We start from the raw sequence: 17,330 nt of genomic DNA on the forward strand, positions 1-17,330 counted from the left end.
TTTACACAACAACATTAGAACGCAGTATCGCAATAATATGTTGTTTATCCTCTCAAATGTCAAATACTGTTTTCGAATCATATGTTTTCTCGTTTTCAAAGAAAAACGCGTTAAATTTCTATTTCAAAAAACAGCCAACTTTAAGTTTGAAAGTTTTCCTTGGAGATGTTATAATAAATATGTCTTCATCATTCCGATGATCCTTGTTGATATGAGCATAGAAAATATTTACGAAATAAGCGAGAAAATTAACTGAATAATATATTTTTGGATTTTAAGGTAACTACCCAAAACCTTAAACTGAGGGGTACCCCCATTAAAGTGATAAAATACAAAAAATTGACCATAAAAACTTTTTACGACCAGACGGAAATCAAAATATAGATATTATTCTATCATTTAAAACAATTTGCAGCCGAGTGTTATTCCGGACCATTAAACTCGTTAACTATGCGTCTTTTTTCGATGTCAGTTGCAGTACTATTAAGGAGAGACGCAAAAGATATATCAACGGAACACTTATAAACTCACAAGTCGAAAACACCAAAAGAAAAATAACAGCAGATAATAAATTATACACAACATAGAAATATCTTTTCTCTTTAAAATATGGCTTTCCATCAGAAATGATATTTTTATTTTTTTAAGAACTGATTGGACCGTTTTGAAGTTATCGTTCTGAAACAAATCAAAGCGACATGTTTCAATTACTCAAAGACCAATGCATAACTGAGCTTTTGACTTGAAAATTGTGAACCTTCGATCCTCTTCGACTTCTCGTTATTCGTACTTCATTTGTCCTTTTGAACTTTTTTATTCGAGCGTCAGTGATATGTGTCTTTTTATAAATGAAACGCGCGTCTAGTATTCAAACTTTAACCTACTATATATGATGAGTTTATATTAATGACACAATTCATAATCATCAAACTCCTTTTTTGTTGTAAATAACTACAAAATAAAATTTGAAAATGATTGGCTGAAAGTATTTTAGATATATATAAGTTTCTTTAATTTTCTAGTGATAAATATGAAATTGATATCAAATAAAAAGATATAATTCAAGACCATCTTGTATAATTATTTGTGAAGTAGACTTTGAATATTTATCTAATATATAAAATTAGGTTTTGATACTTTTCGACAAATTTTATGGGGAAAAAAGACGAGAAGTTAACTTATTTGACAATACTGAGTTGACGAAAGGAGTATACCGGCGACTTTAGGAGAAATCGTTCGTGTGGGAACCATGTTTTACAATGAATAGTGCAATTCGGAACTACGATTATCTTGTGATGGCTTTCATTGATCTGGATAAAATTCTTCAATTTTGTTGATATAGACATAATCTTTTTATACACTGTTAATATGATAAATAGCAAAATTAACAACTCTATAAAGGACAGTTACAACAGTTACGAATCGTGTATTAAACTGGATGAAAAATAAATGACTGGTTCCCCTGTAAAAGATACATTTGATGTTCTGCAAAAAAATGACATTTTGTGGAAATTTTTTGAAAATCGAAACCCTGATAAATTGCATGGTATTTTATATATTATACCCTGGATTCTATACTGTTTAAGCACCTAATTAGCTATCTAATATTCACTGCATATCATATGACTGAACTTTATAATCGTGGTATTCGCTCCATACCCGTAGCGGGGGGGGGGGGGGGGGGTTCGTCTGAACCCCCCTTGAACACAAATAAGCACTGTTAAAGTCAATGTTCTGTTCGAATTGTGACTGTTAAAGTTGAGTTCGTGGGTCCAAATAACCCCCCTTTGGAAATTCCTGGCTACGGGCCTGCGCTCAGGCCGACAACATCACCACTTACTCATGGACCAAGACCTATTTTTCTAGAATCATTTGTCAGGAATACTGAATATTAAGGAAACCAAACATTTAAATATGTTAAGATCCAATCTTCGAACTATTTTTTAAATTTACTGAATGAAGTTTCATAAATTAAATGAACTTTGGGGATTTTGGGATTTTATTCTATTGAATGCATATATGTGAATACTTAATATGTAAGCTGGTATGTATTTGTTTGTATTATTTTTTTCCTGTTTCTACAGGGACTTTCTATACTGACTTAGTATAGAGAGTCCCTGGTTTGTATCCGTGACTTTCTACACTGACTTAGTATAGAGAGTCTCTGGTTTGTATCCGTGACTTTCTACACTGACTTAGTATCGAGAGTCCCTGGTTTGTATCCGTGACTTTCTACACTGACTTAGTATCGAGAGTCCCTGGTTTGTATCCGTGACTTTCTATACTGACTTAGTATAGAGAGTCCCTGGTTTGTATAGAGAGTCCCTGGTTTGTATAGAGAGTCCTTGGTTTGTATCCGTGACTTAGTATAGAGAGTCCCTGGTTTGTATAGAGAGTCCCTGGTTAGTATAGAGAGTCCCTGGTTTGTATCCGTGATAATGTCTCATGGAAGAAATATGTTATCAAGTTCAAATCTTCTTCATTAAATAAAGAACTTTATTATTCTATTATTTTTATTTATTATGGTGATGCTCCAACTTAATAAATAGTTAGGTCATTAGACCCTGTAGTAAAGGACGACCTTACGTGTTATTTAAAACGTTTTAGAAAAACAACTCGTCATATATATATATGAGGAGGGTATGTTGGGGTTTACAGACTAGATATTATAATATTAATGGGCAGAATAAAGACAGAAAAGTATAAAGAACAGAGAAAAACTTTCAAAGAATAAATAATAAAAGGGATGATAACATAAAAAAGGACAATATTTTACTAATTAATATATTAGGACCCCGTAAGTGATGACTGTCGAAGTCTTTCCGTTATTCATTACGTTGTTGACCTTCACCCGAAACATTTTGGCATAGTTGTAAACAAACATATTGATTGCAGAGCATATTGGTCAGACTGGTCGGTCAGCGAAACAGCACCACAGTAATCTTAAAGGTATAATTCTTTTTAAAGATTTCTTTACTATATTTTATTTTCTAGTTAAGGCTGGATGACAGTCGAAATATAACCCGAGTTAACCAGTAATATCCAGTTTTTGGTGATAAGGTTATAATTTTTCTGCCTACGGCTGGTATACCGTATTTGCTTGTTTGTTGGTATTAAGGGATTATATAATAAATTACGAAAGGTAAGACCATCTCTTTTTGATTTGTGGGCCGTATGAAGACGTTGTGATCACATGATCACAAATAAAAACAACACTATAATTATATATACCAGCTGTGATTTTTGTATTGTAATTTGATTCATTATTAATTTAGATGTATGTGTAACATGGAAAGACTTTTTGACATATGATAGAAATAAATAAACAAACTTTGATAAACATTTTATTCTAAATTGTGTAATAAACAGTCATCTTCATAGGCGGATCCAGGGGGGCACGGGCCCCTCTTTCGTGGGAAAAATTTGGTTGATTATATAGGGAATCATTGAAGCATGACTGGAGCGGGCCCCGCCTTAGGTCAGTCAGCGGGCCCCCCTTAGGAAAAGTTCTGGATCTGCCACTGATCTTGTTTTGTTTTCAAAAACAGCTGTGTCTGCATGACAACGCATGTGGGAAGGAGTAGCCAAATTGGTATTCGTAGGATTTAATGTATGTGTACCTGTTAAGTTAACATGTTTTTTAATAAGATAAGAAGTAATATCAAATTGCTGGAATATGATTTGCTTTCCCCCTAGTCACATATACTTAGTGTGTCGTTTGTACTCACTACTAAGTAGTCCAAATAATTATGACGTCTTGAAAGGCTATTGAGAGTTGTCAATCAAGGACTTGAGCTATCTTTATTTAATTATCTAATTGAACATTCTTACTAAACACAAATGTTTGACCTCATTAATTGTGGTTCCAGGTGGTTGCATTGTAAGGTTAATTAACATTATCTCCGATTTTTTAGACTCTCATTCATATTTTTCTTTAGAAGACAAAGCATTGTCTTTCAATGTTGTCATTATTTGATTTAGATGCATGACCTTTTTGGAAAATGACGCAGTCATTGTTCCATAACTGCCGACCTGATTTCTCTGCCTACCGCGCTTGGTTTCGTATTTACTAATTTCAATACAAACTGGAGGAATGTGCTTGTGTTATCATTATGCATGAGCATTGTGTAGTAATCAGCCAGGAACCAGTTTACAAACTAACTGGTTTCTGTTTGTATTCCACTACAGTCGAAGAAAGTGTTGTAGTTTGACAGGAACCAGTCCAGAATTTTGTAAACTACAAAACGTAATCGGTTATTATCATTCCGTTTTGGTGTTTCATACCGACTTATATGGTTTGAATAAGCTTAAGACCCTTCAAACATTAATGTGATAGGTATATTAAAGACTGTTTTACAAAAGGATGAAACTGTTTTGCTTTAAAAGTCGTACTATAGTGATATATGTTATGTACGGATTTCCACTCTCACCGGTTAATTTCTTCTTTTACACGTGCTTTTGAAACTTCCTGTTTAAACATCGCAAGTTTTAAAATTGTTTTTTAAGTGAATTAAACTTATTTTAACAATCACGAAGCGTTCGGGAATCATTTCAAGCAGTTTCTTCTTCTCTTTGATGATGGAAAATAGGATTTCTCAAGAAAATACCGCAAACGATCGCAGAGGAATTGAAACGTACAAGTCAAGTCGGCACCTGGTTAAATTGGCATCTAGTCAAATCGGCACCTATTTGACGTCAATTCGGCTTCCAATAATATTTATTATAATATTTTCTATTCAATTAATTAATAACTGTTACCAAGTACATAGTGAATATTAGGTAAACAACGAGACCAAAGTGAATATGTTGTTGTGTATAAAAGTAAACAACGAAGCTATTGTTTTAACCATTAGACAATTATTAAAATTAAATGAAAAACTATGAGTCCCTTTCAATAAATCAAACTTTCATGCCAAATAATTAGCAAATTTAAGGTGGGTTTTTTTTCAGTAATGTTTAAACAGCATTAAATAAACAATCCTGTAAAAGACTTAACTGGTTAAATAATGCATAAAAATATCCAATAAGGCTATTTTATTTTTTTCTGGGACGCCTTCCTAAGACGTTCGTAGGAAGGCTTCCTAAGAAGGCGTCCCAGAAAAAAATTAACATAAGCCTTGTGGTCATAGGAAGGTGTCCCAGAATAAAATTTAAAAAGCCTTGCCAGACGTAATAATTATTTGGACTACTCATATATATCATTAAAAATACACCAAAAATTCATGTAGTTGAGAAAAATAAATACATTCAAAATGTACATGAACATCCAAAAAAGTGAAAGTTAGTATTAACTCTTTTTGCTTTAAAAATTTACAACTGCATTTAAGTATTGAATGCTTTCTTTTGTAAATTCATTGAGGTGTAAAAGCGTTGACCGAAGTACTTTTTGTATGAAGCGCGTAAGCGCTTCATTCTAAAAATGTGCACACGGTCAACGCTTTTGCAACCCTATGAGGTTACAAAAAGAAACATTCAATACTTATAATTACTTTTTTTAGCTAGGATCATGAAAACACGAATTTTATAACTTTTTTATTCAATTCATCTGTGCACTTTATTGTGGGACCACGTGTTATCATGAATGAAAAGTTTTATTGAGTGATGCAATTGATTGAGGAATAACATGTGATGTGCAGTTAGCCAATCAGAATAAAGTATTATAATGAAACATATATCAAATGTAATTATAACAAAATACATTACGTTGTAAGAGTTATCTCCCCAAACACTGTTTTTCTTGTGGCCACCTCTCCTTTGTAATCGTAAAAGATTTTATTTTACCAAATTGCTCGTTACATATTTAGGATAAGAATATTCGTTTGAACCATAGCTCTATGGGGACTCCATATGAGAGTTATTCCCCCTTTTTCATTTGATTCAAGCGATATGCATTTTCAACTGGTAAACCATAACTGATAGAGACCTAGGGTCTTCATGAGGTCATTGGTACTAAAAATGAAAATGAGGTCAATGTCAAAGGTCAAGGTCATATTATAAATTTTGATTTTGGCTTATTTTCACTTCTTTTCAAATACTGTATGACATTTTGACAAATAATTTTTCATAAATTATTAGTTGCGACATGTCCTTACTTGTATATTTTGGTTGAAAGGCTGCGCATACAATAAAAGGGAGTTTTTGTCCATCTTACATTTAAAATTACGCGTCAAGTGGTAGTACTCATTAACCAAACATATTAAAGACCTAGGATATTTTGATTCAAGGTCCATGGTTTGTGACCTTGAAATTGAGGCCAAGGTCATAGGTTAATAGGACGTCATAAAGCCATAGGAACTAACATTTTAAACTGATTTTTCATATTTCAATATAAAAATAGATCTTTTCTAGTGGAAAGACTTCAATTGTTCTCTGAACAATTTGTTTTTAATTTACATCATATTTTGTGGGAGAAGGGGGTTCAGACTATGTGGTATCAGGTCTGTTTGCGCCCAATACACTTTTGCACCTCGCACGTTCACACCCAAGGTCCGTTCGCACTCTACTCATTCGCGCCCAATTTTAATTCAAATTCAAGTTGAATAATTGGAAAATCATGATTGTTGTTTTAAATTGCTTTGGTGTAAATACTGAATGTATTTTTAGCTTGGTATGAGTAAAACATTGAAGATTTTAAAGGAAAAACACAAAAGATAATTGTTTTTAAGCCCTTTGATCTGAAACAACAAAACAATAAAATATAGGAACCAAAATATAGCAATCCACTATTATAACCAAAACATGATAAAATTTATTCAACACACAGAAAAAAAATAGTCAGAATCTCACTTCATTATGAAAGAGGTCAATGAAACAAAGTATAGCAATACACTAACCAAAACATGATTAAGAGTTATTCAACGCTAAATAAAACGTTGACAAAATACCACTTTATTTAGAAACGATTATTATTATCTTTAACAATACGCTATCCAAAACATGATTAAGATTTATTCAACACAAAAAAAAAATGCTGTCTCACTTTATTTTGAGACAATGACAACAATTATACTTATAAGAAAACACTTGCTTACAGAGTTATTAAACACAAAACCAATTAAGATTAGTTGCGAACATGTAGGGTGTGAAAGTGAAAGGGGGCGAACATGAGTTGGTGCAAACGTGAATGGGCGCGAACGGACCCGGATTCAGCCTATGTACCAGTGAGAAATATAGAAGCCTTTCTACGGTATTTATTTGTACAATTCAGGTAGTCTTGACCTATTCATTTGTCTTAAAAAAAAACCCAGCCAGTTGGCACCTTCACTTCACACACACACATATACGAATATCAATTACATGTATATGCTTACGAGACATGTTGCATTGTTAAACTAATTACGGTATGTGAAAATCAAGACTTGCATAAAAACTATCCCAATATTAGAGACAGTGGCGTCATTTTTCTTCAGAGCTTTCAGCTCTTTGATTATAAGTATGCGTGGGTCTTGAAGTTAACCAATTTTGATAACTTATCGACTTGTAGGAGTCAATTTTACAACTTTTTGATTCTGGTCAATTATTTCTTGCTTAACAATATTTGACTTATTAAAGTCATATTTTGTCTTGCATTAAAGGGAGACAAATCCTAAAATTTACAAATTTAGACCTCTGAGTCAAAAGCAGATTCAGACTTATTTATGTCTGAGCTCTGACTGATGTGTTTGTGCTACCCTGGGCCTACCTACCCTAATTTTTAGTGCCTACCCATACACTTTATATGCCATTATGGAACAAGCACAGTTAAAGTCTGACTGATTCCATAGTCAGTCGAGGGTCTAACTTAAATAAGTTATTAGAAAAAAATAACATACATGTTGTTATTGTGGGCTAAAATATAAAAAAAAACTGTGATAACATATGTATGTTACATGTTTCAAAGGGAAAATATACAACCTTTATTTTGTTAAATTTTTCTCAAGTTCTTTTGATATCATAATTTTATACTAATCTTTGCAAAGATATAACAGCTCATAGTTTACAAATTTATCATGCATAGTACACCTATGTTATTACAGAAAATATATTCCTGTAATAACAAAAGGGTGTTATTACAGCTTCTCAATCTCTATATCTCTTTAAAGGTGTTGCTCTGACATTCATAACAATGTATTTCAATTCATTGTAAGAAATGATGATCAGAGCTTGTAATGAGGCACTGTGCATGATTCCAAGTGTCTCATTTACTCTCATTTAGTAAGTTTCATGCTTGTAATAGCTAAGCCTTGTTATTACAGCTCAGTTTGCCCTTAAAAGCCTTGTCTCATTGATTTACCATGGTTGATCAAAATTGTATTAATGGAATTAGAAAATTAGTTATCAAGGTAATAATATATTAAGCTACTGCCCAAAGTTTTAAGAATTCCCAAGTGCTCATTAAATATAAAATATTTATGATATATTTAACTGATAACAAACATGTTATTACAGATTAAGGAAAAAAGAGTAGACAACTCATGAAAGTGTCTGTAATAACACATGCATGCTATTTTTCTCTGATAACTTATTTAAGTTAGACCCTTGACTGATAGTATTGGCCAGCTAAAACATGTTTGTTAAATTATTATTTAATATACCGGTAATGATATTGCGCTTAATTGCCTACCAACATGTACATTTTACCTAGATGTACCCTATTTTTTTCAGCATTTAAGAGATAAAACTAATTATACAGAAGAAATAGGCCACTGAGACTTAAACGCTTGTTAAGCACACAATTAGTTTATTGAGATTTAACAGAAGTGGACATTGTTAGGCATTTGAGTCAAGAACACAGAATTAACCAAGATTCCCTTGGTCGTCAAGGTAAGTTCAGTAAGTTATTCATGGTTGTCTACAATGTGGGTAAGTTGTCAACTGCTAGTAAATGACAAATTAAGACATTAAGTGATACAACTGATACTGTAATGGCATAAATACCAGGCATGATTTAATGTGGATAATACAAAAAAGATTGAATAAATGGGATACAGGGACGATATATATCATTGTTAAAACCAAATATAATGCCTCTTCAAACAAACCTTTCTCTTTTAAGTCTTACCACTTTTCCTTATCTGTTTCAGAACAAGGAGTCACTTCTCCCTATGATTGAGTATATCTTGTTTGGACAACATAGAAGTAGCTTTTTTGACACATGTCAGATATATATATCTATAATACTAAAATTACGAGGTCCAATTTGTCAGCCGTCATCGGGTAAAAACGACAAATCAAAGAAATCAATTCTATATATAACTAATATAGGACAATGGTGTAGATTAAAAATTACACCACTCCAGACCCTTTTGTTTTCCACATAATTAAAATTGCCAATAATTAACAAGTTCCGGGTCTAATCCGATACCGATACCGATACCAATAGTATATTCACCTGTTAGCTATTACCTTATCTGGACGTTCCGCATTTGACAGGCGCACCACCAAACGGTGTATTTAGGATTTTGCTATATACACGGGTCATAATCAAAGGGCTGACACTACTAAATTCAATCATTGTCAAATTGTTCCCTATTGTAGCTTTATTCAGCAATCAGCAAGACTTTCTAAGATAACTAATATAGGACAATGCTGTTGATTAAAAAATACCCCATTCCTGGATAGCCTGGACCTTTTGTTTTCCAAATACTGTTGTTTTCCAAATAATTAATATTTCCAATAATTGATAAGTTCCAGGTCGACGGGTTCAAGCAGAAAGATTTGAAAGCAGAGAAAACTGTGTATCTTATAATCGACATGACTTTATCAGATGACAATACCAATTACTAAAATAAGGTTTAGGCATAGTTATATACTTTAATTCAGTCACGGACCCGCGATATCACGGGTGTGTACTTGTATATATATATATAAATGTAAATCTCAGACATGTGATAATTAATTAGTGTGGAGTGTAACATCAGATGACTAAGAAAAATAGCATGTTGTCCAATTATCTACTGACCATTAAACAGATTTAATGACCAGCTGTATTAACAGACTTTTATATTTTATTTTAGCAATAACGGTTAGTCAGATGCCTGAAAATTTTGCTTGGACTTCTATTGATTATAATCCTGATAACTGGGTGTGGGACCAGTTAAACAAGTCCCCCGAGGTACTGCTCTCCACAGACCAGGAGAATGTCTACTTCTATACAGATCCAGTCTACCAAAGTACAGGCACTGCAGGTAATAATATCTTTTCCAAACTCTTATATGTACATTTTTATGCATTCTATCTGTTCATTACAAATAAAATGCTGTTTATAAAAAAACACAGCACTGGAACTTGCTTTAGTCTTATGTCATGCATGCTTCAAATAAAAGATATATTTTGTAGAAATGTCTGTAAGTACTCAATCATCATTCTAATAATGAGATATAAATATAAAACTAATTAACCATCAGATAAATTTGGAAAGATAAATGAAAGACAAAACATAAATACTGTTAAATTCTAAAATATACCTGTCATGCCTGTACAATGTACAAAAAGGAATGCATTGATTTAGTAAAAAAAGTAACTATTTTTAAGTAGGCACTTTGATTTTACTCCGTCAGAGAAGAAGAATATGGAATGCTCTTAAATTTATATTTTCCTTTGATTGTAGCAACTAAAAGCTCAAGTAAAATTGTTAATTTGTCTTCTTCTTTTAATTTCTGTTTATCCTTTTTGAGACCTTTTGTACAACCTCATGTTTAGTTCTGATGAGTAGTTGACCAAACTGAATAAAAGTTTTAAATTGATACTTTTTGCAAAAGTATGGGAATTTAGCATTATATTTTTTTGCATGCAAGTTCCACTTAAATGATTTTGATGTGACATCTGGTTTAATGAGTATGGTGATTCTTGTATTAAATACAATTGTAATATCAAAATTATTCAATATTTAAGGAAAATATAAATTGATTTGTCCTGAAGTCTACTTCTGAGAAAAAGCATAAAACATTTTATTGTTATTATTGCACAGTATCAAAGTAACATTTGACATAAATTTTGCAATCTTTTTCATTTTAATTTACAGTTATGTTTAAAGTATAAAATGCATGAACATTTAAACATCTTTAACACCTGGTTTTATACCTATTTAGATATTTCAATATTAATAAGTATGTAATTTTGTGATATAATTTATATGTAAATACTTCAGATACATGTAAATTAGAGATTTCAAACCCTTATTTTATTTTTAATATTTTGTAAATTTGTAAATGTTCATATCTTTAAATAAATGACTTTATTGTATATATCTGTTACAGTGCTGTGTTTTTTACCTACGTGTATATCAATATTTTAAAACTACATTATTAAATAATAAATTTCTTAAATCCTGATTTGGATTTTCAGTTTTATTAAACTACAATGTAAATGTTAAAATTCCAGTTTTTTTAACTCTTAAATGCAAGGGGATAACATTTTTGTAATCTCCCCATCAGAGCAATCAACAATTTAAAAGAAAATGTTTCTAATTTTGAATCAATAATATAAAAAGATAATATAAAATAAGTTGATAACAGTAGATTCAGTATTTTCAGTTACATAGCACAAAGCTGAGAGGGTGCTATAAAAGTACTTGAAGAAATCTTGCAGAAAATCTTTGTATGCCTTGAATTTCAATGCTTTTCTCTGGGAAACAATTCCAATCTGCTCTATCCCCTTCTCAGCTATGTGTTATTTTGATTGCTTTTTTGATTTTGATTTTTAATACTTAAATTTAAGTTTTTATCGTATCAATACATTTTTGTTTCATATTGACTTTCTGAATAAAATTTCTATGCTGAAATAAATAAAATTATTAACTTGATTAAAAAGAAAAAGTAATGGCCAACAAATTTTTAGAATTTTAGTAAATATTGGTCCTTCTGAAGGATTTTGATTACATTGATTTTTATACAACACGTTTTAAACGTGTGTTTTGAACATGTATTATTAATGGTTTGTGTTACAGGTGCTCAGGGGAGACAACTCGAGAGAAAAGATGTTTGAGTGGAGGTAAACCAACAGCCATTTTAAATGGCACAGTCTATCGTAACTATTGTGTTTTAAACGTTTTGCATGGCATTTTGGCCTTGTAAAACATATCCTCACTTAGCGTCCGTTATCATAATGATCATAGAGTTATATATTTAAATTACAGTAATAATTATGATGAAAACATAAAATGACAAAGGAGTCCCTGAATTAATCTGAAGAATACATTCTGTGAAAACTATGCTTAAAAAATCTGACTATCATGGCCATGATGGTGAGAAGATACAGTGACTAATGGAATTGTATAAAATATATTGTATAAATTATTGTTGTAGGAACAATGGATTTAAATCAAATCTTGGTATCACTGAACTTTTCTTCGTGTCTGTTTTTATTTTTATATGATTGCATTCAAGTCTGGTGATTTCATTCTTTCAATAAGTCTGCATTACATTGACATAACCAGTATATCTGATATCAACACATGCAGATATTCGTGTGCTTATTGTATCAATTTAGGAGAAACAAATTCCACAACCAATAAACATTCATATTATTTTGTCTTATTCCGTATATATAATCTGTTGGAATGTGTTTATCATATCTAATAACCTACTAAGACCTAAGAATATGTCAGTAAAATATATTGATGTCCATCGTCCTGAACGTGCATGAAATATTTGCCAGTGGACATGTAACATACAGCAATTAATCGTCATTAGTGTCCACAGACACATAATTCATGATAGTTCCTAACAGCTTTTGTTGTATGTGTTATCTGTTGGTTGTGTTTGTTTGAGGTTATTTAGGTCATGGTTGCTTTTATCATGGTTATGTGCCTGAATTAAAGTCAGTGATACCAAGTATTAAAAGAAAAAAAATACTTATAAAGAAATAACATTGGTAAAATTAGGAACTTACAAAAAGATGTATGTGAGTTCAAAATGATTTTAATGAATTTATTTCAATGTTGTAACTAATAAGTGTTCTTTGTTTTTCTTAACAGGTGTAAGAGGAACTAAAGGGTTTACAAGTGGAATACATGTATGGGATGTACACTTCCTAGAGCCCCCAAATGGTACCTCAGTAATGGTTGGTGTTGGCACAGAGAGGGCACTATTACACAAGGGGAACTACAGTTATGTTGATCTTATAGGTAAAACAAATAGAACAGATTTGTTACAATTGCTGAATTTCTCGTTTCTGTTCTTAAACTTTAGTTTGCCACAACCAAATGTTATGAAACTTATACACAAAGCTTATTTCCACAAAATATAGATCAAGTTTGAAATTGGGTGGCATAGCTTTAACTGTCTTGAGTAATGCCCCTTTTTAGTCCCCTACTGACAAAGTCTAAGGAGACTTTTGCCTTTCTGTCCATATGTCTGTCCACCCATCAGTGTTGCAAATCAGTTTTCTGCACTCTTTTTCTTTGTGCATGAAAATATTGATTTGATATTTTATATATTGTTAATCATGACAAATTACAGATTAAGTTCGAATTTTGTTCAGGTCTGATGATTTTGTGCAGAGTTATAGTCCTTTGACTTAGAAAATGAACTCAAATAATCAGTTTTCCAAACTTTTTTTCGTCATGCTTGAAGATAGTAATTTGATAGTTGGTTCATGTATACAGTAGTATTACAGATTTAGTTAGAATTTTGTACCAGTTTAATCATTTTGTGCAGAGTTTTGGTCCTTGGACATACAAGATTTGCTTAAATAATCTGTTTTCAAACACTTTTTCACAGTCATGCTTGAAAAAATTACTTGATATTTGTTAAATTGTTTACACCATGACAAGTTATAGATCAAGTTAGATTTTTTTTCAAAACAATGAATTTTCAACCAGTAGGGGACTATGTATTGCCATGGAATACTCACAACAATCAACCAAATGTTATTAAACTTATATTCAATGCTTAGTACCGCAAAATACAGATCAAGTATGAATTATGGTGTGTTACTTGAACAGTTCTAGATTTGTGCCTGTTTAAAATCAAAAACTAGCTGATTTTTTCAACCAAATGTTATGAGACTTATACACAATACATATAACCACAAAACTCAGATCAAGTACTAATTTGGGTAGCGTCACTTTAACTGTTTGCAAAACTTTGAATTTTTTAAAACTTAGACTTTTTAAACTCTTGAATACCTTAGCTATATTTGGCAAAACTTTATGGAATTTTTTGTTCTCAATCATTTTCAACTTTGTACTTTATTTGAACTTTTTTTTTAAATGTATTCAAGCGTCACCGATGAGTTTTTTGTAGACAAAACATGTATCTGGTGCAAATACAAAATATCAATCCTGGTATCTGATTAGTTTATTTTTGCCGTTTTTCAGTTATTTCCCTTTATAACTTTATATGATGTGCAAACAGGGGCATCATCTTTGTCCCATGGACACATTCCCCTTTTATATTTTTTGATTGAAGATGATCTTCTGCCCTCATTTCAGATATGATTGTCCTATTTTTTTTATTTAATCTTTTAAACTGTTTAGCTGATATTGATTTAACTTGACCATAATTATCCTTAGCAAAATTAAAACATGGCCTCTTTTGCAAAAAGATGGACTCTTATGCAAAAATATAACACCAATAGAGTCGGAAAGATTTGAGATTATACATTGTAATTGAATCTTCAAATGTATACAAAAAGTTTTCACCTCAAAATGTTCAGTTCTACTGGTATTATTTGGACAATGGCTCCTTGCAAGAGTTGTTTCCCTTAAATGTTTGGAGTTTTTTTTCTCCTTCAAATTCAATATTTACTGGATACTGTGGATTCATTATTATTTGTTGGATACCAATTTTCATGATTTCGTTGATATAGGTGAACCACGAAATTAAATGTTCAACGAATGACAAATGTTCTAAAGGCTTGTATAAAGACTTCGGCAAAACCACGACATTAAATGTCCACGAATATGCAAGTTTTCCTTCATCCACGAAAATTGGTGCCCACGAAAATAAAGGAATCCACAGTATTCTTTTGAAATCTTTTATTGTGTATAGAGAATATTCAGAAAGATAAATTGAGCAACAAGAAGAGGTATACAATAAATTTGACAAGACAGAATTTTTTGAATCAACTGGCCATGTATAAATTTAGAAATGATAACAATGTTTTAATAAATGCAAAATTTTATAAATTAGTATTTATGAATAATGTGAAAAAGTAAAATTCCAAATTAAACTGCTGGTAAGAAATATGGAAGTATTTAAGAGTATCTTTTGTATGTGTATGAATTGAAATCAATTAAGTACATGCTGTGTATTGATATCAAAGTTTATTTCCACAATTTTTACAACGACTATTATTCCAATTCTGTCAGGATTTAGGTATAAAGTATGGGAAATTACATTGTCTATTTTTACAGAAATGCAACATAAAGAAACAAAATTTGAATCTACCTCTAAATCATGTTCAGTACAATATTTCTCTACTCGGAATTGCATTTTAAATTTGAAAATTTAACAGTCTAAAATGGAGAACTATGCATCACACGCAATGCAGTGGTAGACTGTAGAATACAAATTTATAAAACAGGTGTGAAAAACAAGTTCACCTTCTATTGAAATATCCAAAAGAATTGTGCAACATTGTTCAGAAATTCTCTTTTTATCAGCTTAAAACCATCTTATCCCAAGTTCTAATGGCTGTCGTAAAATGTTTACAGGAGATTGTATAATACAATAAAATATTGAAAATTGGATCAGAAAATTGTCTTGACAGCTGAAATTGGCTGGATTGCAGCACCAATGGTTCTTTTGACTCGTATATTTTCTTACAAAGTTATTAACTTGTATATAGGTTATTAAAAGTTTGACTTGTTTTAGACAGCTGGTAAAGAGATCAATTTAATCGTTATTTAGTCATATGCTTTAATACTGTTAATTTTATCCCCTATAATGATGCTCTTATGTATTATCAGCTCTCTAGGATATAAATGGATGATCATGTATTGCAAAAATATGTGTTACTTTTTAATTTCTTGTTACAGGTATGGATTCACAAAGCTGGGGATTATCATACAAGGGGAAAATCTGGCACAATGGTCAGAGTAAGAAATTCTGCCAACCGTTCTTTGAAAAGACGACCATCATAACTTGCCAGTTAGACTTGTACTCAGGGACTTTAGCCTTTTACTGTAATGGTCAGAGCTTGGGCGTAGCCTTCACTGGACTGGACCAAGTTGGAGAACCTTTATATCCAATTGTCAGCTCCACAGCATCAGAATCAGAGCTAGGCCTGGGAACCAGAGGATGCAGGTACCTGTCTTTACAAGAAAAGTGCTTCCAGGCTATCAAACGTCGACTGGCATATAATGAGGCTTATAATGACTGTGTGGATTGTCTCCCTTTGCCCAAGATTATGAAATCACACTTAAGTGCTTTATACTAACATTGAAATGACAGAGCGATAACTTGGGCATTATGAATTCACACTTAAGTGCTTTGTTCTAACATTGAAATGACAAAACAATAACTCAGGCAGCTGTTTACCATTTAATGGTATATGTATTTTATTTGTTTTTACAAAATATTTACTTCTTGTAAGTAATAGTTTATTTGATACTTATAGTATCTAAACTTTATGGGTAGAATATTTGTTCTGTAAGAATGAGGTTTAAAAAAGAAATCATGTGTTAATTATTGTTGAATGTATGGTAAAGTGGACATGTGCAATTAATTGGTCAGGTTATTGTTCAATAGTGCTTTGTTGTACTAATAATTTTAATGATAATGATGAATGCATATATGGATGTGTAATTGAGTTATTGATAGTTTTTGTCGAGCCTGCAACTTTTGTTGCAGAAAGCTCGACATAGGGATAGTGATCCGGCGGCGGCTACGGCGGCGGTGGTGTTAGCTAACTTCTTAAAAGCTTTATATTTTAGAAGGTGGAAGACCTGGATGCTTCATACTTTGTATATAGATGCCTCATGTTACGAAGTTTCCGTCAGTCACATGTCCAAGTCCTTGACCTCATTTTCATGGTTCAGTGACCACTTGAAAAAAAAGTTCAGATTTTTTGTAATGTTGAATTCTCTCTTATTATAAGTAATAGGATAACTATATTTGATATGTGCGTACCTTGAAAGGTCCTCGTGTCTGTCAGACAGTTTTCACTTGACCTCGACCTCATTTCATGGATCAGTGAACAAGGTTAAGTTTTGGTGGTCAAGTCCATATCTCAGATACTACAAGCAATAGGGCTTGTATATTCGGTGTATGGAAGGACTGTAAGGTGTACATGTCCAACTGGCAGGTGTCATCTGACCTTGACCTCATTTTCATGGTTCAGTGGTTATAGTTAAATTTTTGTGTTTTGGTCTGTTTTTCTCATACTTTATGCAATAGGTCTACTAT

General features: G+C 31.8%; 1 protein-coding gene across 1 annotated transcript; it reads left to right on the plus strand.

Annotated features, from left to right (window-relative positions):
• Positions 1-2,810: 2,810 nt before the first annotated feature.
• Positions 2,811-16,751, plus strand: LOC139489455 (SPRY domain-containing SOCS box protein 3-like). The gene is made up of 5 exons (XM_071275786.1): positions 2,811-2,949; positions 8,644-8,802; positions 9,996-10,166; positions 12,956-13,105; positions 15,962-16,751. Exons 3-5 carry the CDS (start codon positions 10,013-10,015, stop codon positions 16,360-16,362), a joined length of 705 nt encoding a protein of 234 aa, XP_071131887.1. The 5' UTR covers positions 2,811-2,949; positions 8,644-8,802; positions 9,996-10,012; the 3' UTR covers positions 16,363-16,751.
• The last annotated feature ends 579 nt before the right edge of the window (positions 16,752-17,330 follow it).

This window comes from Mytilus edulis, chromosome 9 (assembly GCF_963676685.1).
Source record: "Mytilus edulis chromosome 9, xbMytEdul2.2, whole genome shotgun sequence".
NCBI classification, from domain to species: Eukaryota; Metazoa; Mollusca; class Bivalvia; order Mytilida; family Mytilidae; genus Mytilus; species Mytilus edulis.